A 20,424-nucleotide genomic window follows, 5' to 3' on the forward strand; every position below is an offset into this window, starting at 1 on the left:
TCTTCCCAGACCGGGGCACGAACCCGTGTCCCCTGCATCGGCAGGCGGACTCTCAACCACTGTGCCACCAGAGAAGCCCCTGTACTCCTAACTTTTAAAAAATTATTTCATACCTAGATTTTTTGAATAAGACATAGAATTTTATAGTTTGAATAGTTTGTTTTACATTAACCAGCTGACAATGGAACTATAAATAAATTGCTGGAAAGTTGGTCTTTTGTGTGTGACAGAATTCAGGTTCATGGTATTTTAGAGATATGCAGAACTCCCATTTTTTTCTTTTAGCCAAGAATATTGGCTGATAGACTATGGTCATTGTTTTAGGAATTAGAGATGAACTAGAGATCAGAGATACATAGTTGTTCTTCTGAAAAACATTAGGAACTTTTAAACAAGACTTATGATATTGTTGAATATCCACTGCTGGAAATACCACCTAATGTGATCAATGGGGAAATATTTGTTTGAATGAACTATAGCAGAGCTATTAGCTTTTTTTTTTTTTTGCAGTACGCGGGCCTCTCCCGTCGCGGAGCACAGGCCCCGGATGCGCCGGCTCAGCGGCCATGGCTCACGGGCCCAGCCGCTCCGCGGCACGCGGGATCTTCCCGGACCGGGGCACGAACCCACGTCCCCTGCATCGGCAGGCGGACCCTCAACCAATGCGCCACCAGGGAAGCCCATAGCAGAGCTATTAGCTTTGAGACAAAGATTCAAGTAGGTCAGATGTCCAAAAAGGAAATTACTAATAGGTCTGAGGGTCAGTAGTTGCTGTGCTTGGTTGACTTGTTTCATATCACTCAGTAAAGGAGCAATTTTGTGGAAGTGGGGCTCATAAGCCAATGTTAAGGTGAACGTTGTGGTGTGAGAGGATGTGAAACATGGTCAACAGAGATTTCTTGTACCTGGGGTTGCCCCAAATGAGTCATCTTTTGCTATCATAAATCTTTAGTCTTTGGAAGCTGTTGTGTAACAAGGCTTATGTCTGTCTCCATTAGCCTTGCCCCTTTCATTCTGAAAGGTCATGGACAGTCAAGTTAATTCCATTTCATGCAGTTTATCATTTAAGTCCACATTCATGGTCTGTCCACTGGGGTGATGCAAGATTGAGGAAACACTGATTCCTTGAGTCTCTCGAGTTGTTTTTGACTTACTTATCTTTTTAAATCCAACTCATGTGGTGTGGGCTTGAGGCAGGGCTTTCTCCAAGGCTTTGGGCTTTCTCCAAGGCTCTAGCAGGAGCAACTAGCAAATTTGTCTTTTATTTACTTTTCTATTTTCAAAGGCTTTATTCTTATTGAAGCCTTCATCACATAAAAAGTGTTTTTCCTAATGTCATGTGAAGAACATAGGGGTAAGACAGGAATAAAGACACAGACCTACTAGAGAATGGACTTGAGGACATGGGGAGGGGGAAGGGTAAGCTGGGACAAAGCAAAAGAGAGGCATGGACATATATACACTACCAAACGTAAGGTAGATAGCTAGTGGGAAGCAGCTGCATAGCACAGGGAGATCAGCTCGGTGCTTTGTGACTCCCTGGAGGGGTGGGATAAGGAGGGTGGGAGGGAGACGCAAAAGGGAGGGGATATGGGAACATATGTATATGTATAACTGATTAAATTTGTTATAAAGCAGAAAAAAATGTTTTTCCTAAACATAGTTCCCTAATTATGAAGTTCATAATTTAAGAACCTGAAGATACTTTTCTGTACTAAAAACAGAAATTATTATTGAAACAAAGACCTCATCTTTGAATCAGAGTATAAAGTACTGCAGTGATTTCTGCTCAGTTGTTTTCTATTCATAACATTTGTCACTGGACATCAGTTAGCCATAAACGATATAGTGTTCTGTCCAAGTAATCTTTTATTGTTTTTCAACTTTTTGAGATAAATGTTGGTGCTGTTCTGCTTTCAGTAATTTATTTGAATACAAGAGAAATCAAGACATTAGTAATTTTCCCCCCTCAAATTAGCTTTTTTGGAAAGAAAAATCACACGAGCCTGTTGCATATACTCAATTAGTACAAAAATATATAAAAATTAAGCATTTATGGTGTTCTCAGTAGTAACTGCATCTGGTATGTATCTTTCTAAAAATTTTATATGCATATGATTTCTTCTCTCTATCCCTCTCTTTGTATATATAGATGAAATGAGAAAAAAGTTACATTTGAATGTGCATATATACTATACATAAACTACTGAAACTTGCTTAAATAATTTTACATTATATCATGGACATTCTTCTTGAGAACCTCATATTGATGCCTTTGTGGTGTGGAGGTGTATGTTTTAACTTTTGACAGATATTACCAACATATCCTTAATATTCTAGCTTATTCAAAATAACTGTTTCTTACAGGAAGTATATATTCTTTTTACAAAGTTTCAGCCTCCTTCTTAGACGTGAGCATTAGTTGGTTGTACATGATTATTAGGCTAAAGGAAGGTACATAATTTTTTGGATGAATTTCAAATGTCTAAATGTGGTCAGCATTATCTCTTCACAGGGCTCATTTGGAGGCCAGTGCTGAGAAGTGGAACAGGTTGCTGACGTCTTTAGAAGAGCTGATCAAATGGCTGAATATGAAAGATGAAGAGCTTAGAAAACAAATGCCTATTGGAGGGGATGTCCCAGCCTTACAACTCCAGTATGATCATTGTAAAGTAAGTTGATCACATACGGTGGGTTCCTTTCTTTCATTCATTTTGATTTTGGTGAAGTAAGTACTCAAAATAAAATAAATATGTGAGTGGAACCAATTATGACAGGTTTTTTTCCTCCTCTGTTGCTAATTATCAGTGTTTAGGCATTTTATTCAAATTGCATGGGTCACTCCCTTTTTTTTCAAATAAAGTTTTCTCTTCATATTTAACTGAAGGTTTTTTCAAACATTGCAGGTATCTAAAGCACTATATTGCTTTTAGCTGATCATGAAATTTATCTATTTCTAATAGATTTTAAAGTATTAATATATTATATTGGGGGAAATTTTACTGTAAGTTAATCTTAAATTCAGAAGTTATAGAGTCATAAAGAATTATATACTATCTTGTTTTATTAAATGAAAGTAGAAAAAATAAGGACTTGTAGTAGTAAGAAAATAGAATAGATATAAATCTGAAAGCAAATGAAGACTGTTGTATTTAAGATCATTCTATGGGTTTTGGGGGTTTTTGTCTGAACTTAGACCCTTTTTTGTCACATTTTTATTCTGCTCAAATATCTATCTCTATGCAAATTTGTACTTTTACTCTGAAAAGCAGATATACTGAAGTTATCAACTGACATGTTAATTCTTATAACCTTGTATTATTTAAATTCTTTGCCTCATTAACTTTACATTCATTTATATAATATATCTTCATGCCCATTTTCTCATATATCATATATCACCTTGTTTTGTTATATTTTTCCTCTTCAAATGCAATGCAAGTTCTTATTCTAAATCTGTACATTTTAATGTGATGTTAGAACTCTGTTCTCATTTAAAAAATGACAAATGCTAACACATGCTTCTTCTAAAGGAAGACATCCTCTATATTATAAGTTGCTTCAATACAGAATGATAAGACCTTGAAATTTATCTTATTTTGAAGGCTTGTGACCAGGTTATTCAAGTTACCATTTGGGTAAATTTTCTCTTTGTACTTGAAAAGAGAATATGATAGAGAAATAGCTCTAAGATTAAAATAAAAAAGAAAGACACTGTTGGTATGTAATATGCAAAAAATAATAATGATGATAGAAGATTTAAAATTACTGATTTAAGAAAATCAATTTCTCCTTACTTTTTTCAGTTTTCCCTTCTATTAATTATTATATACCCTTTTTGAGGATTCAGGTATTAGTGATGAAGTAGAATAATACAAAGCTCTTCTAATAGAAGTGCTTTGTTAAGGAATAAAATGCGCTTGTGACCGTATGCTACCATTTTGACTAAAACTGAAATCTTGAGGTAGGAAATGATTGTCCACTTCTAGCTTTAACAAGTAAAGTGCACATCGACATTTCCAGTATGTGCTGGCCATGTTCTAACTCCTGCTTCCACCAAGGTTACCCTGTTTTAGATTGTGTTTTGTTCTGTCTTAGGGTGCAGTTGCTCTGCTTCAACCCTCTGGACCCAGGCATTTAGATAATAAAGATAATATTGATAATGATGCTGATGATAATGTCAGTTCATTCATTCAGCAAGTATCTGAGTGCCTAATATGCATCAGGCACTATTCTAGGCACTGGTGAATCAACAAATGAACATAAGTTCTTGCCTGGTTCTGAGCGATACAGACATCAGACCAATAAGCAATAAATATATAATATGTCCCATGGTAGTAACTGCCATGAAAAAAGTAAAGCAAGGTCAAGGAGAGAGAGAGGGAGGGGATAGTATAGGCAGCAGAAGTGTTATTTTATGTGGAGAAGCTTAGGAAAGTGCCGTAAGTGGGATGATTTTCAAATAGAGACCTGAAGTTCAGGAGTTCAGGAATGTAGTTCAGTAATCCAAGTGGGGGTGGTAATGACTTGGACAAGGATATCTCAGTGGAGATAGTAAGAAGTAACTGGTTCCTGAATATATTTGGAAATAACAACAGTATTTGCTTATAGATTAGATGCATGGGCTGGGAGAAAAAAGAGAAGAGACGTAGTGTCAGGAGTCAAAGATTTTTGGACAAAGCAGATGGAAGAATGGAAGTATCATTCAGAGAGATGTGGGAAACTGCTGGATGAGCAGTGTGGGGAGGAAATTTAAGAGTTTTTTGTTTGTTTGTTTGTTTGTTTGTTTGCGGTACGCGCACCTCTCACTGTTGTGGCCTCTCCCGCTGCGGAGCACAGGCTCCGGACGCGCAGGCTCAGCGGCCATGGCTCACGGGCCCAGCCGCTCCATGGCATGTGGGATCTTCCCAGACTGGGGCACGAACCCATATCCCCTGCATCAGCAGGCGGACTCTCAACCACTGCGCCACCAGGGAAGCCCAAGAGTTTGTTTTTTGATGTTTTAAGCTTACGATACTTATTAGGCAGTTAGATATACAAGTCTGATGTTGAGGGAAAGGTCAACAAATCAGAATTATCAGCATATATATTAGCCGTGGAATTGGATGAGATGATCCAGGGAGTCAAGAATTCCAAGACATCAGCCCTGTGACACCCTACCTTTAAAGGTTAGGAAGATGAGGAGACTGAGAAGGCAGAGCCAGAGGGTATAAGAGCCAAGAGAGAACAGAGTCTAGGATACCAAAAGCAGAAAGTGTTTCATAAAGGCAGGTGTAATCACAGGGATCAAATATTGCTGAGAGGCAGAATAAGATGAGAACAGAAAAGTGACCATCTGTAGACCGTCTTGCTGACCCTGACAAGAGTCATTTCAGTGGTGTGGTGAAGTTGGAAACCTGATTGGTATAGATTCAAGAAAGAATACGAATAGAAGAAGTATAGAGAACCCTTTCAAGGATTTTTACAACAAAGGAAACAAAGAAATGAAACAGTAGCTGGAGGGAGAACGTGAGGTCAAGTAATGGTTTTGTAAAGATGGAGAATAATTCAACATGTTTCTATGATGATGGGAATGATCCTGTAAAGCAGGAAAAATCAGTGACGCAAGAGGGAGGGTACCATGTAGGAACAGTGATAGGGTGGGATCTAGTGCACAAGTGGAACAATTTGTATTAGGTAGAAGAGCTCATCCAGTTTAACAGGAAGAAATGTGGAATATATGGGTACAGATGAAGGTAGATTGGTACATGTGGGTGTGGGAACATACAGATGTTCTCTTTCTATTGTCTCTGTTTTCTCAGTGAAATAAGATTAAAGGTCAACAACTGAATATAACAACTGAATATAAGAAGAGGGAAGAAGATGTGGACATCTGAGGAGAGAGGAGGTAGAAAATGTAGTGTAAAAGTGGGTGCATCAGTAAACTAGGAAATATACCAAGAATACAGGGCAGCATAACAGGCTGATCTGGAGTCACTGCTCATGAGCTTAAGGTGAGAACAGCCAGTGTGAATGTTTTTCTTCATCCATGTTTAGTTGCTCCAGTGAAGGTGAGGAATTAATTGGAGAGCTGAACTGGAACAAGCAAATGTGATGGAGTAAGAGAGGGGCCAGGGAGTTACAGAAATACAAGGGAGTTGTATAATGAGTGCTCATGGGATTGAAGCTGGCTAAGGGGAGTTGTGAGGATATGGGAGATATGAGGGGCAGTAAAGCAGTGTTCAAAGTCAGCGCTTCGGGGGACTGAAGAGTTGTTCAATGGGAAACTGGGAGCACGTTCTATAAAGAAAACAGGTGGTGGTCAGAGTAGGGACGCTAAAGTCGAATTTATGGAGGGGTGCATTTATGGTTTATGACAACATCCAGTGTCTTTTTGCTAAAATGAGCTGTGCGAGTTGGGTGGAGAATAAGGTCTTAGAGGAGCGCAGGTTGAGGAGCTGAGAGGCTGGGTAGTGGAAGGATTGTCTATGTGGATAATAAAATCACCATAACCATGAGAGAGAGCCAGATGTCAAAATGATGGTGAAAAAAGGAGGGGTAATGGTGATATAGTTTAGAACTCTAATATAAAGATGATGTTTCCATATTCCATTAATCCTTTGAGTTTTAAAACTACTCAAAATCCCCTTGGTTGGGGATGGAGGAAGGGAATAGTGTAAGTTGGATATAGATTGTCCCTGCTTTCTAGATTTCTTGGTGCCTGGTTCTAGACTTTCTCAGGTTACTTCTTTATCACAATAGCTATCATTTAGCACATTGTGCATGATCCAGACTACCATTGAGGGATTTTTCTTATCAGTAAGTCAAGAGTTTCCATTTAACAGTCTGTACTTCTTTAACTTTCTGAGTTATGTATTAGATGGTTTATATGAATAGCCCAGATTTTCTGAGTATGTGTTCTCACTCACTGTTATATCCTCACTGGAAATAGTCCTTTGTAGAGGTTTGTGTTGATTCTAGATTCTAGAACATATTTTATCATAGTCTGCCTTCCAATTTATCAATGATCCAAAACTATAAGTGTTCTTAATATTATATATTATTAATGTTTGCCAAAAGCTTCATCTTTAACTCTGAGAACTAAGCAGGCTAAGATGCTAGGAGATATAAATTATGGAATAGTGTTCAGAGTTAAGTTTGTGGAGATGTGTATTAGTTTCCTAAGGCCACCATAATAAAGCCCATAAACAGGTGGTTCAAACAACAGAACTTTATTTTCTCATAATTCTGGAGGCTAAAAGTTTGAAATCAAGATGTAAGCAGAGTTGGTTTCTTGTAAGGGCCCTCTCCTTGGCTTGTAGATGGCCGTCTTCTTCCTGTGTCTTCACATGGTGTACCCTGTGTGGGTATCTGTGTCTTAAAACTGCTCAAAGTACCCTCTTTTTATTAGGACCCCAGTCATATCAGATTAGGGCCCACCCTAATGAATGTCCTCATTTTAACTTGATTACCTCTTTAAAAACCCTATCTCCAAATACAGTCACATTCTGTCAAAAGTAACCTTCTTTCCCAACTGCCAAGAGTAATGTTTCTAATTGCTATAAATTATTACAAGGAGGGCGAATCACTATAGTTAGTACAATTAGGGTAATATTTAAAGATGTGACACCTACCTGTAGTAGTTTACCTTTCTTACTGAACTTCACCAGCTATAGGCATTGTATAGTCTAACTGTAGTGGAACCTCAGCCTTGCTTATGTTCTAACCTAATTCTCTAATTTATCCTCAATCTTTTCTTAAAATCAAAATCCATTTGGGTGTTCATGTGGTAGCTCTATGTTTCAGGCAAGATTTTTCTTTCCCATGTTCTTGGAGATATCTTTTCCCCTGGTCTTCCGATTTTTTTTATCAGGGAAAATCTTGTGTGTGTCTGTGTGTGTGCGAATGAGTGTGTACAGCTTAGAATTGTCAATTATTAGGATTGAAAGAAACCCAAGAAATAATTCAGTCCAATCCCCTTATTTATAGTGGAAGCAAATGAGAGGCGTATGATTTAATGATATCTGAGTTTTCCTTCCTCCTTCCTTCACTTCCAGCAAATACTTACCATTTACTTAGTGTGTCTGGCAGTTTCTAAGACACCAGAAGGACACAGATACAGAAAACAGACACAGTCCCTGTCCGCATGGAGCTTCCAGTCAGGGAGAGCCTATGTTTGTAGCTCTCAAACTTACAGTTCCTATGTCTTCTCTGTGCTGTGAGAAATCATTGCCAACAAAGTTTGTGGCTGAGCTGTGAACTGCACATTGCTGTCCCAAATCTCTGGTTGTCTGCCTAACCACCCATTTCTCTAATCCCCTACTTTGGTCCGTTGGTTATAATTCAGGCATGTTTTCAGTTCGTGTGCACATTTATTACCAATCTTTTTTCCTTAAGGGATTGTAGAATTCTCTTCAATTATAACATTATGATGTAGCTTTAAACAGAACATAAAATAATTTTTAAACTAATTTTTTCACAGATATGTTTAGCATTAAATGTAGCATTTAGTCTTTTTCTTTTCATTTTTTCTTTTATTACAAACTTTGTAATTTTTTTCTGACTTCTTGGTATTTAAGTCTCTGTCATAATAAATTTTAAAAAATCTTTTTAACTTCAAAGAATGCTTGCCTTATGACTTAAAAGTATATACATAGTTAGAACAATCAAAATCAACCCTTAAGTGGTTTGATACTGATATTAGGCAAGATATTTTGTTCTCTAAAATTTTCCTATAGAAAGAGGGGACCTTGTATTTGATTTCAAACTCATTCTCTCATTTTACAGGTGGCTGTCTGACTTACTTTATTTTGAACCACACACCACTATTTAGGGAAGTTGAATTAATTTGACATAATCTCTCCAAGCTCAATTAGAATAGCTTGAGATTACTAGATGGATTTCTTTTTAAATACGAGGCAAAGAAGTTTAACTCTGATTTGTTAATTATTCCAGGAGATATGATCACATAAATGCAAGTCTTGAATATCGTTGTACACAAATCTTGTAAAGATCAATTTAGAAAGAGATACCATATGTTCTTCTGCTATGGACAAGACAAATACACATCTACCAGATACAGCTGAAAACCACCTGTGCTGATGTTACACTTAATTAATGCTTAAGTTTTACATTAAAATTTTCAGTGACGTTGTTATATACAAACTAAAAAACAAGTCTATGTCTCAGAACCTTAGGTGGATGTGGGGTTAGTTACTACATGCTGGAAAACTGTTAGGTGACTCAGAAGTTACTTCCAGTGATGTCAAAATCTGAGGTCAAGGAGTCATATGAAGAATTTGAAGAAAATAATTATAAGTAGACATCTGACTATTTAACGCATATCCTCAGCAGTGTTTGCTTTCAACTTCACTGAAAACTTTTCTTTGGCTCTTCTTACTTGGATAGTGGTGTATTATTCTGTATTCTAGGCACCTTATGTTGGCCCTGTCTGTACAGAGTGATTGAACCTAGCACATGGGCTTAGGTAGATATGATTTCAATTCCCACCCCCCCTCCACACACTAGCCCTATAAACTAGGCTTTGGGGCATATTCTCCAATCTCTGGTATCCTGTTTCTGACCATCACTATGTATAAACCACTTAGCAGAGTACAAATAGTAAGTGTTCAATAAGCAATAGCTGTTTGGAGTTATTCTTTAAACTAGGACTTATTTTATAGTATATTTTAAATTTTAGTTGCTCTGTGTCTGCATTTTGTATTTTTCCTTAGATTCACTATGTTTGGGCACTATAAGTTTTGACATCATAACATACACTTGTTGTGTTAGCCTATTGGTGCCTTAAAAAAACGTAGACTCCTCAAATAATTGGATGAAACCATTGAAGCAACAATATTTTTGAGAATTTATATGGGATAATATATGAGCCTAGAGACTGGAAGGTGATTTATTTCTTGTTCTTAATAAAAGAAAACAGCTTATCATGGAAAGGCCAAACCCATGAGACACTTCTGCATGCACTGCCTTTAGTTAACTTATTAATGGCTAATAGGCAAATTATATATGTTTAATCATGAATCTAATTACCTTGAAAGACAATATTTGAGTGTTTATAAGTAAAAGAACACAAATAGTATACATTGTCTTACATTTGCATCTCTTTACCCTGGATCCAGTCTGCTTACACCATCTACAGGTGGTTAAGAGACTCTGGTATCTCAGATATAGGTGTTCAGTCACCTCAGATACAAAGGGGTTGGTTTATGGGAACTCATATATTCTCAAAGCTTTCTGAGTCCCACATATATTTCTATACTCTAGTCCTTTATATGTACATCAGTGATTTAATGACACTTTTTCATAACCTTTCTTTGATAATGGCAGTGCAAGTCACTTCATCATCCATCTATCCATCCATCCACCCCCACTATTCATGGAATGATGTATATGTTGAATTGATGCTGAATATACCGAGGGCAATAAGGCACAGCCTCTACTCCAGTGACATATTTTAGTCATTCCTATACCTAAACGCTCTATGCTTGTGACTGTATCTAGAAGGAATATTATACATTTAAATGTTTAGGTGATGGCTCTGAGACTTCAAGGTCAGAGGTACTGTAAGGTCATACTTCAAAGCACCTCATCTGCTCAAACACCTAATAATTATAGATAAAATGTAAAAAACAGAAAATCAAGCATGGCAAAATTGGGCTCCAAAATACAACAAACATTCCATAGACCAGAAACAAATCAGAAAAGCTAAGTAGTTAGTAGGGTTGACGCTTCTTGAAAAATGTAGCAGTCCTAGGCAATGAGCAAGCAGAAAGCCCCACAGCAAAGGCTCAGCTCAAAAATCTATGTTATACAGTGAAGTGGGTGACTCACGGATTGGCATCTTTCCCTTCTGTTATGTAAATGTTCCAGGAACTGATATTATGAAACATCAATATATTTTGGACCCTTAATTAAATACCTCTACTTTCTTGGATGTTTAAACCAGTGACTCAGAACATTAACAGATTTTCAGCAAGAACCATAATAAATACTTTGTTCAATGTTTTAACAACCCATCACATAGGCAGACTTGTTAAATCATAATCATAATCATAAGTCAAAGTGCCTTGATGGTTGTTTGGCGTGAGACCTGGTCCACAGTAAATACTCAGTAAATGGTGGCTAATCTCATCTCACATAATTGCTGAGAATTTTTCTTGACAGTTTTGATCATTTTTGTTTTGTTTAAAACTGTCTAGGCTATATGGGTTGTTTTAATTAAACAAAACCATATTAACATCTGCTATTTACTGTCCAGCAAAACTAGCCCCCCATTACAATCTAGGGTCAACCTGTTAAATTAAACAGGAATCACCTTCCAAACTTTTAGGTATCTGTTTGGTAAAAACACAATCATATTATTTTTTTTCTCACATAGGTACAAATTTCATCCTGTCAAATGTCAAAATAAATTACTACTTTAAAATATATAATATTTCTAATGACTTCTAGAATAAATTGATAAAGTTGAATTTTCCCACTTAATGACTTAAATTTGTAGTATCATTTAAAAAGTGTTTTGGAAAGTGAGGTCACATATATGTAGCTTCACTTTCAAAAGTGTGAGATTATCATTCAATCAACAATTACTTAGAAAGCACCTATAATGTATGTAGCGTTCATTTGTAATGTTATGAATTTACTTGTCAGATACTTGTAGATTGGAGAAAATTGCAGATTCAGTTTTTGCTATTCAATTTGCACTTCATTTTCATAACAATGTACCTATTAACTTAGGTAGGAGCAGTTATCAGAGCTCTAACACTCTTTCTGCTGTATAATACACGTTTGCCTTTAGAAAAGGAAATCACCAAGAATAATTGAAAGTGTATGATTCAGGTACAATATCTTAGGGGCTTTTCCATTCCTTCAGGGCTATTCTGTCCTTTGCTTAACCCAATTTAATTCCTATATTCAAACCTCATTATATAAGAATCAGGACATTTGGGCCTTAAACTGAATTGCCAAGATACATTTGCAAGCTTACTCATTAAAATAACATTGTCTTTAAAACAGCAACACTCCGCCATTAAATTTAGTTTCTGTGTGTGTGTGTGTGTGTGTGTGTGTGTGGTTTTTCTCCCTACTAAAGTAATCTGACCCTCTGTCTGCAAACCTGAAATTTCAATGTCTTGCTGTGTTATGAAGTTACCTAATGAAAAATTGGCCTTCTTCTAAAATTGATTGTTTCCCAAGTTCCCCTTCAGCCTCTGCCACCTATGTTGACTGCCTTCTTACTAAAAGCACAGCCCCCTAAGGTGTGTTAGCAAAGTCTGTGTGAAGACCTGAAGCAGCAGTTCTCTATGTGAGCCTGCACCTACCTGCCACACCCCATTCAGTTAACTGCATTTGTCTCCCAAGCCTGATGTGGGTAATTGGAACCTCACCCCAAAGGGTCATAGAATATCCGAGTTTAGAGGAAGAGGCAAGGCATCCTAATAACTGTCGGTCCCTAGTGGTGAAATTAAAGAGTAGACAACAGATGTAGGCAAGTAGAGGTCTGTAAAACCAAGCAATACAGCCCCTTGCTAATGAACTGCCTCTGGACATATTTACCCCAGAGACAGTTTCATTTATCTAACAGTTTTTTTATTCATTCAGGAAACTTTTGAGTTGCACCTGATGTTTGCTACCTACTTTGCTAGGGGCTGGGTATACATCAGTTCCTAAGATTGTTTTTGTTGTCACAGATTTCACCATCTAATGGCAGAGACAGGCTCAAAAACAAGTGACTAAAGTAGATATCAAAAGCACTGTAATGTGAGTATGAACACACAGCCAGGGAGACACAGATAAATCATGATTGTTTGTACTTGGGAAGGTTGGAAAAGCTCCATAGTGCAGGTATGTAGCCTTCTAGCTGGGAAGAGACCTTGGAATAAGAATTCACTAAAGAGTGTTATCAAAACTCCTGGAGGGAAAATCCTCCAAATTAGCCATGGCGTGACTTGGAGTATGCAGTAGAGCAAGAGATGTTTCTTCCCTCCCTCTTTGTTTATATGTAGAACAAGGCTGAAAGAAAAAGAAAATATAAGTTCAGGAGCTAATACAGTGCCTGATGATAGTAAACACTGAATATATTTGCTAGATGAAGGAATACATTTATGTGGGCACATATTTTTTAAAGTGTAGGGAAGAATACCATTTTATTACTGTGAGAAGCTAGAGGATTCCTATCTTAGTTTTAGCATTCATACTTAGTATTCTGGTTCAGGCATCATTTTTTATGTCAATGGGGTGGAACCAAAATGAATTTATATATTAAATGTTCATTCAGGGGCATTAACCAAAACTTTAAAAACACTATGGAGATTTAAAAAATTTTGTCTGCATACCAATGAAAAGTAAGCCTGTTTTCTTTCCCTTTTTTCATGTAGCTTTATTAGTGCTATCAAATTTAACGACTCTGCTGCCCTTTTTTTGCTGTCATACTATAATGACTTCAGATCTGTATATGCTGATTTAGCCTTGCAAGCAAGTTGGGGAAAAAAGTAAATTACATTCTGACATATTCTCCTTATGTTTGTATCATTTCTTTTTTCTGCTTGCATTCTCCAATAATCAGATAAGTGCCTTTTTGAAACCAGAAGCTAAGAAATCCTGCTGTACCAGCAATACCTATTTGTTACAGTTCAGATGCCTTGCATAATGGGTGTGCGTCCCATGCAGTCACGATCACACAAGGTTCTGTTCTTTGAAGGGCACTGCACTTGATTTAATGCTCTACTGCCGCCATCTTGAAATTCTTAGTAATATTTGGACAAGGGGCCCTGCAATTTCACTTTGCACAGCGTTCTGCAAGTTATATAGCCAGAGCTGCTTGCATCAAAAAGAAAAACATTAATGTATGTTTTGACATACATAAAGCAACACTTTTACAATAGCAAAAGCCTCTTAAAACTTAGTGCAAGCATCTCTTTTCTCCTCAAATAAGTAAGCTGTCCTGAGTCCCCATTCTGAGTTATATGTCCCTCATTGTAACATGTCATGTCTCTGTTGATGTTGGCTGAGTTGTGACCATTATTTGTCCTCCCTTTCCTGTTGACTCACTAAGTGTACTTCTGCTCTGTCTCTTTACCTGACTTCTGGGATACTGCTCCATCCCGATTTTCTTCTCACCTCACTGGTAGCTCCTTCTCGGTTTCCTTTGTTAGTTCCTCCTTTCCTCAGCCTCCTGAAATTGCGATGCCTCAGGGGTCAGGCATGCCAAATTCTCTATATTGTATCATTCCTTCCTGAACTCATCTGACCTCCTGATGAGTTTTACATGTCACCTAAATGTCAATCACTCCCAAATTTATATGTTTACATACCATCTCCACCTGGGAATCTCCAGCTTAGTATATGTCTGAACTAAATTCCTGAACCTGCCCCTCAAAACTTGTTCTCCCCAGTCTCCCTCATTTCAACTGATAGAATCCTATTCTGATTGCTAGGTAAAAAATAATCACCTTCGATCTTGTCTTTCTTGCGTATTCAGTCTGTTAGGAAATCTTGTTGGTTCTACATTCAGAATATAGAATTTGAATCTGTCTCCCTCTTACCAGGTGTTCAGAGCTACAGTTACGTCTCTGTTATTCTCGGCACAACAGCCAGAGTGTTCCTATTCAGATAAATCAGAAGTCTGTAGTGACTTCCTATGTCATTCAGAATAAAAGCTACAGTTCTCACAATGGTCTGCAAAACCTACATCATCTGACCTACCTCCCAGTGACACCTTGCTCATCTTATTCTTACTATTCTCTCTTATATGCTGGTTTCAGCCACACTGTGCCTTCAGTCACAGTACCATGCTGTCTTCTATGCCTGGAATGCTCTTTCCCTGGTATCCACATGGATAACTATCCATTGCTTTCAAATGTTTGCTCTGTGATACCTTCCTAGTGAAGCCTACCTAGACTTCTCTACTTGAATTGTAATTCCCATCCCAGTACTCCTAAGCTCTCTTATTTTCTTCTCCTGTTCTCTTTATTCCATAGCATTTATCATCATCTAAGATAATTATTTTCTATCGTATCTTTGTCTACTTCTGGCATTCTAGAGGCTCAGTTAATATTTGTTGAACATTGAGTGAATGAAATATACCCAGAGACAGCAGGTCCTTTGGTATGAATGTTCCTTTTTGCTCTTTGTCTCTCTATAATCCTTTTTTATTTGTACGAAAAAATATTACATTTTGAAAATATTTCTACTTTTAAATAGCTGAATCTTTTTTTTTTTTTTTTTTTTTTTTTTTTTGCTGTACGCGGGCCTCTCACTGTTGTGGCCTCTCCCGTTGTGGAGCACAGGCTCTGGACACGCAGGCTCAGCAGCCATGGCTCACGGGCCCAGCCGCTCTGTGGCATGTGGGATCTTCCCGGACCGGGGCACGAACCCGTGTCCCCTGCATCGGCAGGCGGACTCTCAACCATTGCGCCACCAGGGAAGCCCTAGCTGAATCTTTAATAAAGATAATAGCTGGCAGAAATGTAAGCAGCAATCTTTCCCCAAGAGCTAGAAATAACGTACTTGAAGTTGTAAGAAAATTTATCAACACCATTATGCTTTATGCCTTAATATTGTAGTCAGGTAAGAGGTTACCCAAGAGGTTACCTTTTTCCTGTCTTAATACTGCCTAAATTATTCAAAACTAGAGTTGGAAGGATTTTTTTATGGGGGAAAAGAATTGGCATATTTTTGATTGTTGAGGTAGGTTTTTAAATATAGCTTATTATTCTACCCTCTGAGTACTGAGTACCACCAGATTCTCCCAGTGTTTGAGATTCCCTCTTGTGTCTAAATTTGACACCTTAAAAGCTAGATGAGTTAAGATCCCTAACAAACATAGGGAGTGACTTAAACATATGGAGTCTCTCATTTAGTAACTATGTTGTCATGTATTACATTTATAAATAAATCTAACTTCAGAGAGGTCATTGAAGTAAAACATAATGCAAAAGTTTTATGATTGTTATAAAAAGTATGCTTCTAAAACACATTTGTAATTCTTAATAATGCTGTTCTTTAAAAGTAGTAATTTGTTCAATTATAAATGAACTTGATTCCATTTGGCATTCTTTTCTTAAAAGCATAATTTTTAATTGTGAAAATAATTTATTACAGATTTTATAAAATAAAGAGCAAAATATTAGCCATAATTTTACCACTCTAAAACATCCATTTTCATTTTGGGTTATTTTCTTTTCGCATATTCACCTTTCACAGTTTTAATAGGGTACATAGGTTTTTTCCTTTCTTTTCCACTTAGATACATGTCATATCTATTTCTTCATGTTGCTATGCAGTCATTTTCACAATAATTTTTCAAGGTTATTTAATGATCCCTAGTGTAACTGTATTGTAGTGAACCTAAATATTTTCCAGGTGTTAGATGTTTAAGTTGCTTTCATTTTTTAAATCATAAGTAATGTTATAATGAAAACTTCTGTGTTTGTAGCTCTTTTTGGATCATTTTCTTAGGACATAATCCCAAAGGCGAAATTCTTGTTTCACACAATATGAACATAGTAATGACTCTTGGTATACTGCCAACTTACTTTCCCAAATGATTGAACCAGTTTTCTGCTTCCACCAATGCATGAAAGTAAAGTTTCACTGCAACCTTGCTTACGATTTCTCATTTTTGTCCCTTTTTCCTGTGGACCTTGTATTTATTAGCATTAAAACGCCAGTATTCCATGTCAGCATGGGAGTTTAGAAAACAGTGTTAGGATGCCCAGTTTAAGTTCTCTCCCAAAAAGAAGAAAGAGGGAAAATGGGTGGCTGTGTTTGATTTAGTTGTGCCTAGAAGGATAGGGAAAAAGACCACTGTTTGTTGGACTGATCAGTTGAAGAAATTTGATATTTATACCAAATTAGTGTGAGTGATGTAATCTGGCTAACCATTTTTACCACCACAGAGGTTTACATTGACGTTTTATTCTGGAACAGAGTGGTTCACGAAAAGACATTACATTTATTTGTTTGCCTTCTAAGAAACTGAAGTGACTTAATAGTCTTACAACACAGTTTTATGCTTACCAAACATTTTGACTTAATCTTGGAGGACCACATAATTCTGCTTTGCTCATAATTAAATAATTTACCCCTTAGAAAAGTTAAATTCAATTGTTCCTGCTAATGGAGGTTTGGGTACTGGTTTTGTTCATCCAAAGCTGTAGATAAAACAGCTAGAACTTTCCCCACAAATAACAGTGAATAAAGTCCGAGGAAAGAAACTCGGTCTCGGAGAAGTGCTGAGACTGATGGTAAGACTTTCGATTAGCATCATTTTTGTAGTAACTAGTTATTCTACAGCACTGAATAGTTTCAGGGTATGTTTGCATTCAGTATCTCACCTGTGAAGTTAGTAGAATGATTTTGTTATTAACCTGCAGAGAAGTTACGGGACAAATTCAAGGGCTCGTGGTGGGTAAAGGTGTGCCTAGATGGTGTGCACTGGACTGTTAACACAAGGCTGTTGGCTGCAAATCTCTATCTGGTTTTACTACACCACAAAACACTTTTTAAAAATGCCTCCTGATTCTTTCATACACAAATTCATTGAGTTTCTACTCTGTCCTCTGGGACATAGACGTGAACCTTCAGAACATTCTGGTGTAGGAGTCAGGTCTGCAAAGAAGCCAGGACAGAAATGCATGGTGAACGCTCCAGCAAAGTGGATGCCAAGCACTGTAGTGGCAAAGAGGAAAGTGGGCTGGCTCTGCTGGGCAGGCGATGTTTATACTGTTGGTGAGTTTGGTATTAGAGCTGGGTCCCTAAAGGGTCAGGAAGGGTGACCCTTGTGGATCTCTTTGACTTTGACCAGTGAGGATCAGTGAGATTGCTAAGAAAGCCCACAGATATTATGTCTTGAGAAATAACTTTTTCTGTGAAGAGCTCTAAGGAGATGACTGCTTTCCTCCCCCACTGCTCTGCTTTTTTCTTCCGCAGACCAACTTTGTATGAGCTACTCCCATTTCCCAGGAGTTTTCCTTCCTTGAATCCCACATTTTCCTTCATGTCAGTTTACTCATTTCTTTATTCATTCACCCAACAGACATACTGAATGCAGAGATTAAATAATGAGAAGGAGCCAGTCTTTGGAGCTGTGAAGCAAAAGCTTTCTGGATTGCAAAGGCCACGATGTGGGAAAAGCTTGACATATTCTAGGAACAGAAGTAAAGACTTTGAGACTGGAAATTAGGGTGTACTAGTAGTTGAGGTTCAAGAGTAGGGAAGCTCTGGATCTTGGTAGGAAGTCGAGATTTTTTTCTAAGTGCAGCAGGAAGCCATTGGAGGGTTTTTAGCAGAAGAGCAAAAAGATCTAATTTAACAAAAAGATCATATAATTTTAATATGATCTAGAAAGTTTAAAGAAAAGTGCATCCCAGTGATGCCACTTGATATACAGACAATGCGGATAATGGCTTTAGATTAAAGAGAGGAGAGGGGACAGTTGTGATTTAAAGCAGAGGGGATGACACCGGGATTTAGTGCACACCCACGTGTTGGTCATTCCTCTCCCCCTATCTCAGTCCAGTGGGACAAGTTGCCAGCTGAGGACAGAGGGCATGGCAGGGATTCCCCTGCTCCCTCCAGGTTCTCTCAGACCCTGTGTTCATACTCAGGGGCTTGCAGGATCCTGTGCATCTCCATGTCAGTGCTGCAAGGAGCAGCCGATAGATAGTACTGCTGTTTCCTTGGCAGCAAGTCAGCCATCACAGTGAGCGATGTCACGTTCACGATGCAAATGAAGAGGAGCTGATTGACTGCTAAGACTCTCTTACTTAAGCCATGCCGGTCACTTCTTTATACCGCCTTATCCCTTAATCCCCTCCCTTCCCATGAACTAATAGACGGTGGGGAGAAACGTTCCCCGACCATTCAGGGGGATCCCTGAGAATCTCCCTTTAGGCATTTGAAGTTGACTCAGAAGCAGTTTACTCTGCTGCCTGGCACGCATGGGAACAGCAGGAGCCACTGAAGAGAAGTGGAGGGAAAGCGGGCTCTGCTGAAGGGCTTGTTGGGTTCATAGAAACGATTGAGAATGAGAACTCTGTGGTTTTACTAGTTAAATTCTGATATGCGCATCAGGTCTTCATCAGTCTGACATTCCGGGGCTTCATTTCATTTAAATGAGCACGCAGAAGCTACCTAACAGGGAAAACAATGAGGGACTAAATTACCTTACCTGTTATTCTGTTTTCTCGAATTGCTTTTCCCCTAATTACCTTTAATCTGATTCCAAGTTCTTTTTCAAAACACGCTTTACACATTTTTGAGAGGTTGCTTGCTATTGCCTCCACCTCCCTCCCTCCTCTGTGTGTTTCCTCAGTGCCCTATTTATACGGCTCTCAAAGACGGGTGGCACTTACCACGTTCTTACTAGCACTATCCTCTCTCTTTATAAGTTCCTTAAGAGTTCGAATCATAGGCTTATTAATTGCTGTCTTCTCTTGTGCCTGGCCTATTTCTTTATAGACTGTATGAATTTAATATGAGTTTTGAAATTCTAATTTTGATGGAAACGTTTGTTGGAAAATTCTGTTATACACTCTCATGCCACCTTGGGATGGCAGGGAAGTCAAATATTACGGCCATGGGACAATCATTGTGCCCTCATTTATTAATCTTGACTCTTGAGGTAGCTGAGTCTCTATCCCTTTATATTAAACACCTTAGAGCACACAACTTTTAAGATACAATTTTCAATTTTGTTTTTTGAAATTATTCTGTATCTTTTTCTTGTTACAGCTGATCGTGGGTCTTTTAGGCCCAAGCTTCATTTATGTGTGTCTGTCTGGGAGGGGGATTAGGATCTTTCCACCTATGTAGTAGAATAGAAAATGCATAAGCTTTGTGACAGGTTGCCACACGGAGAACTTTTAGGTTGATGGCCAAGCCTGAGTCAGCAAGGTAGCCAGATATCTGCTGTATGAAGAAGTATGTGGTTACCAGGTACCTCTCCTAACAACCATAAAGCATTTTTCCCCTCTAACTTTCATGATATAGAATATTTTTACAGAAGTAGTTACCCTTATCATCCACTCATTCAGCTCTGACAGTGCCAGCCTGCTAAGCCTGGCAAACACTTCCCTCAGGACCTTTGCAATTATAGCTCCCTTTGCCCGGATCGCTCTTTTGTCACCCTCCCTCTTATGGCTGGCTCCCTCACTTCCTTCAGATCTTTCTTCAAAGATCACTGTTTTGAGATGCCTTCATGAGAACTTCTATAAAATATTACCAAGTCCATGGGGCAATATTACCCACCCAACCCTCCCTTTCCCGCTTATCCTGCGTGGCCGATTGCTAAAAGAATGAAACTTGCTCTCTATGTCCAAAACTCCATGCAAAGGGACATTGTGGTTGACTATATTTTTCCATTCTCTTGAATCTGTGCTGGCCTTAGGACTTGCTTCAAATGATAGAATGTGATGGAAGTGA

The 20,424-nt window shown here is 38.0% G+C and overlaps 1 protein-coding gene across 8 annotated transcripts in view; it reads left to right on the top strand.

Annotated features, from left to right (window-relative positions):
- Nucleotides 1-20,424, top strand: part of UTRN (utrophin) — a 525,852-nt gene that overhangs the window by 380,793 nt on the left and 124,635 nt on the right. For all 8 annotated transcript variants that reach the window (XM_081250822.1, XM_081250827.1, XM_081250825.1 and 5 more), the window contains one exon: nt 2,516-2,672. In XM_081250822.1, the coding sequence (XP_081106948.1) occupies nt 2,516-2,672 (157 nt within the window). The remainder of the gene's footprint in view (nt 1-2,515; nt 2,673-20,424) is intronic.

Source organism: Mesoplodon bidens, assembly GCF_964165515.1.
Source record: "Mesoplodon bidens genome assembly, chromosome: 12".
Classification (NCBI taxonomy): domain Eukaryota; kingdom Metazoa; phylum Chordata; class Mammalia; order Artiodactyla; family Ziphiidae; genus Mesoplodon; species Mesoplodon bidens.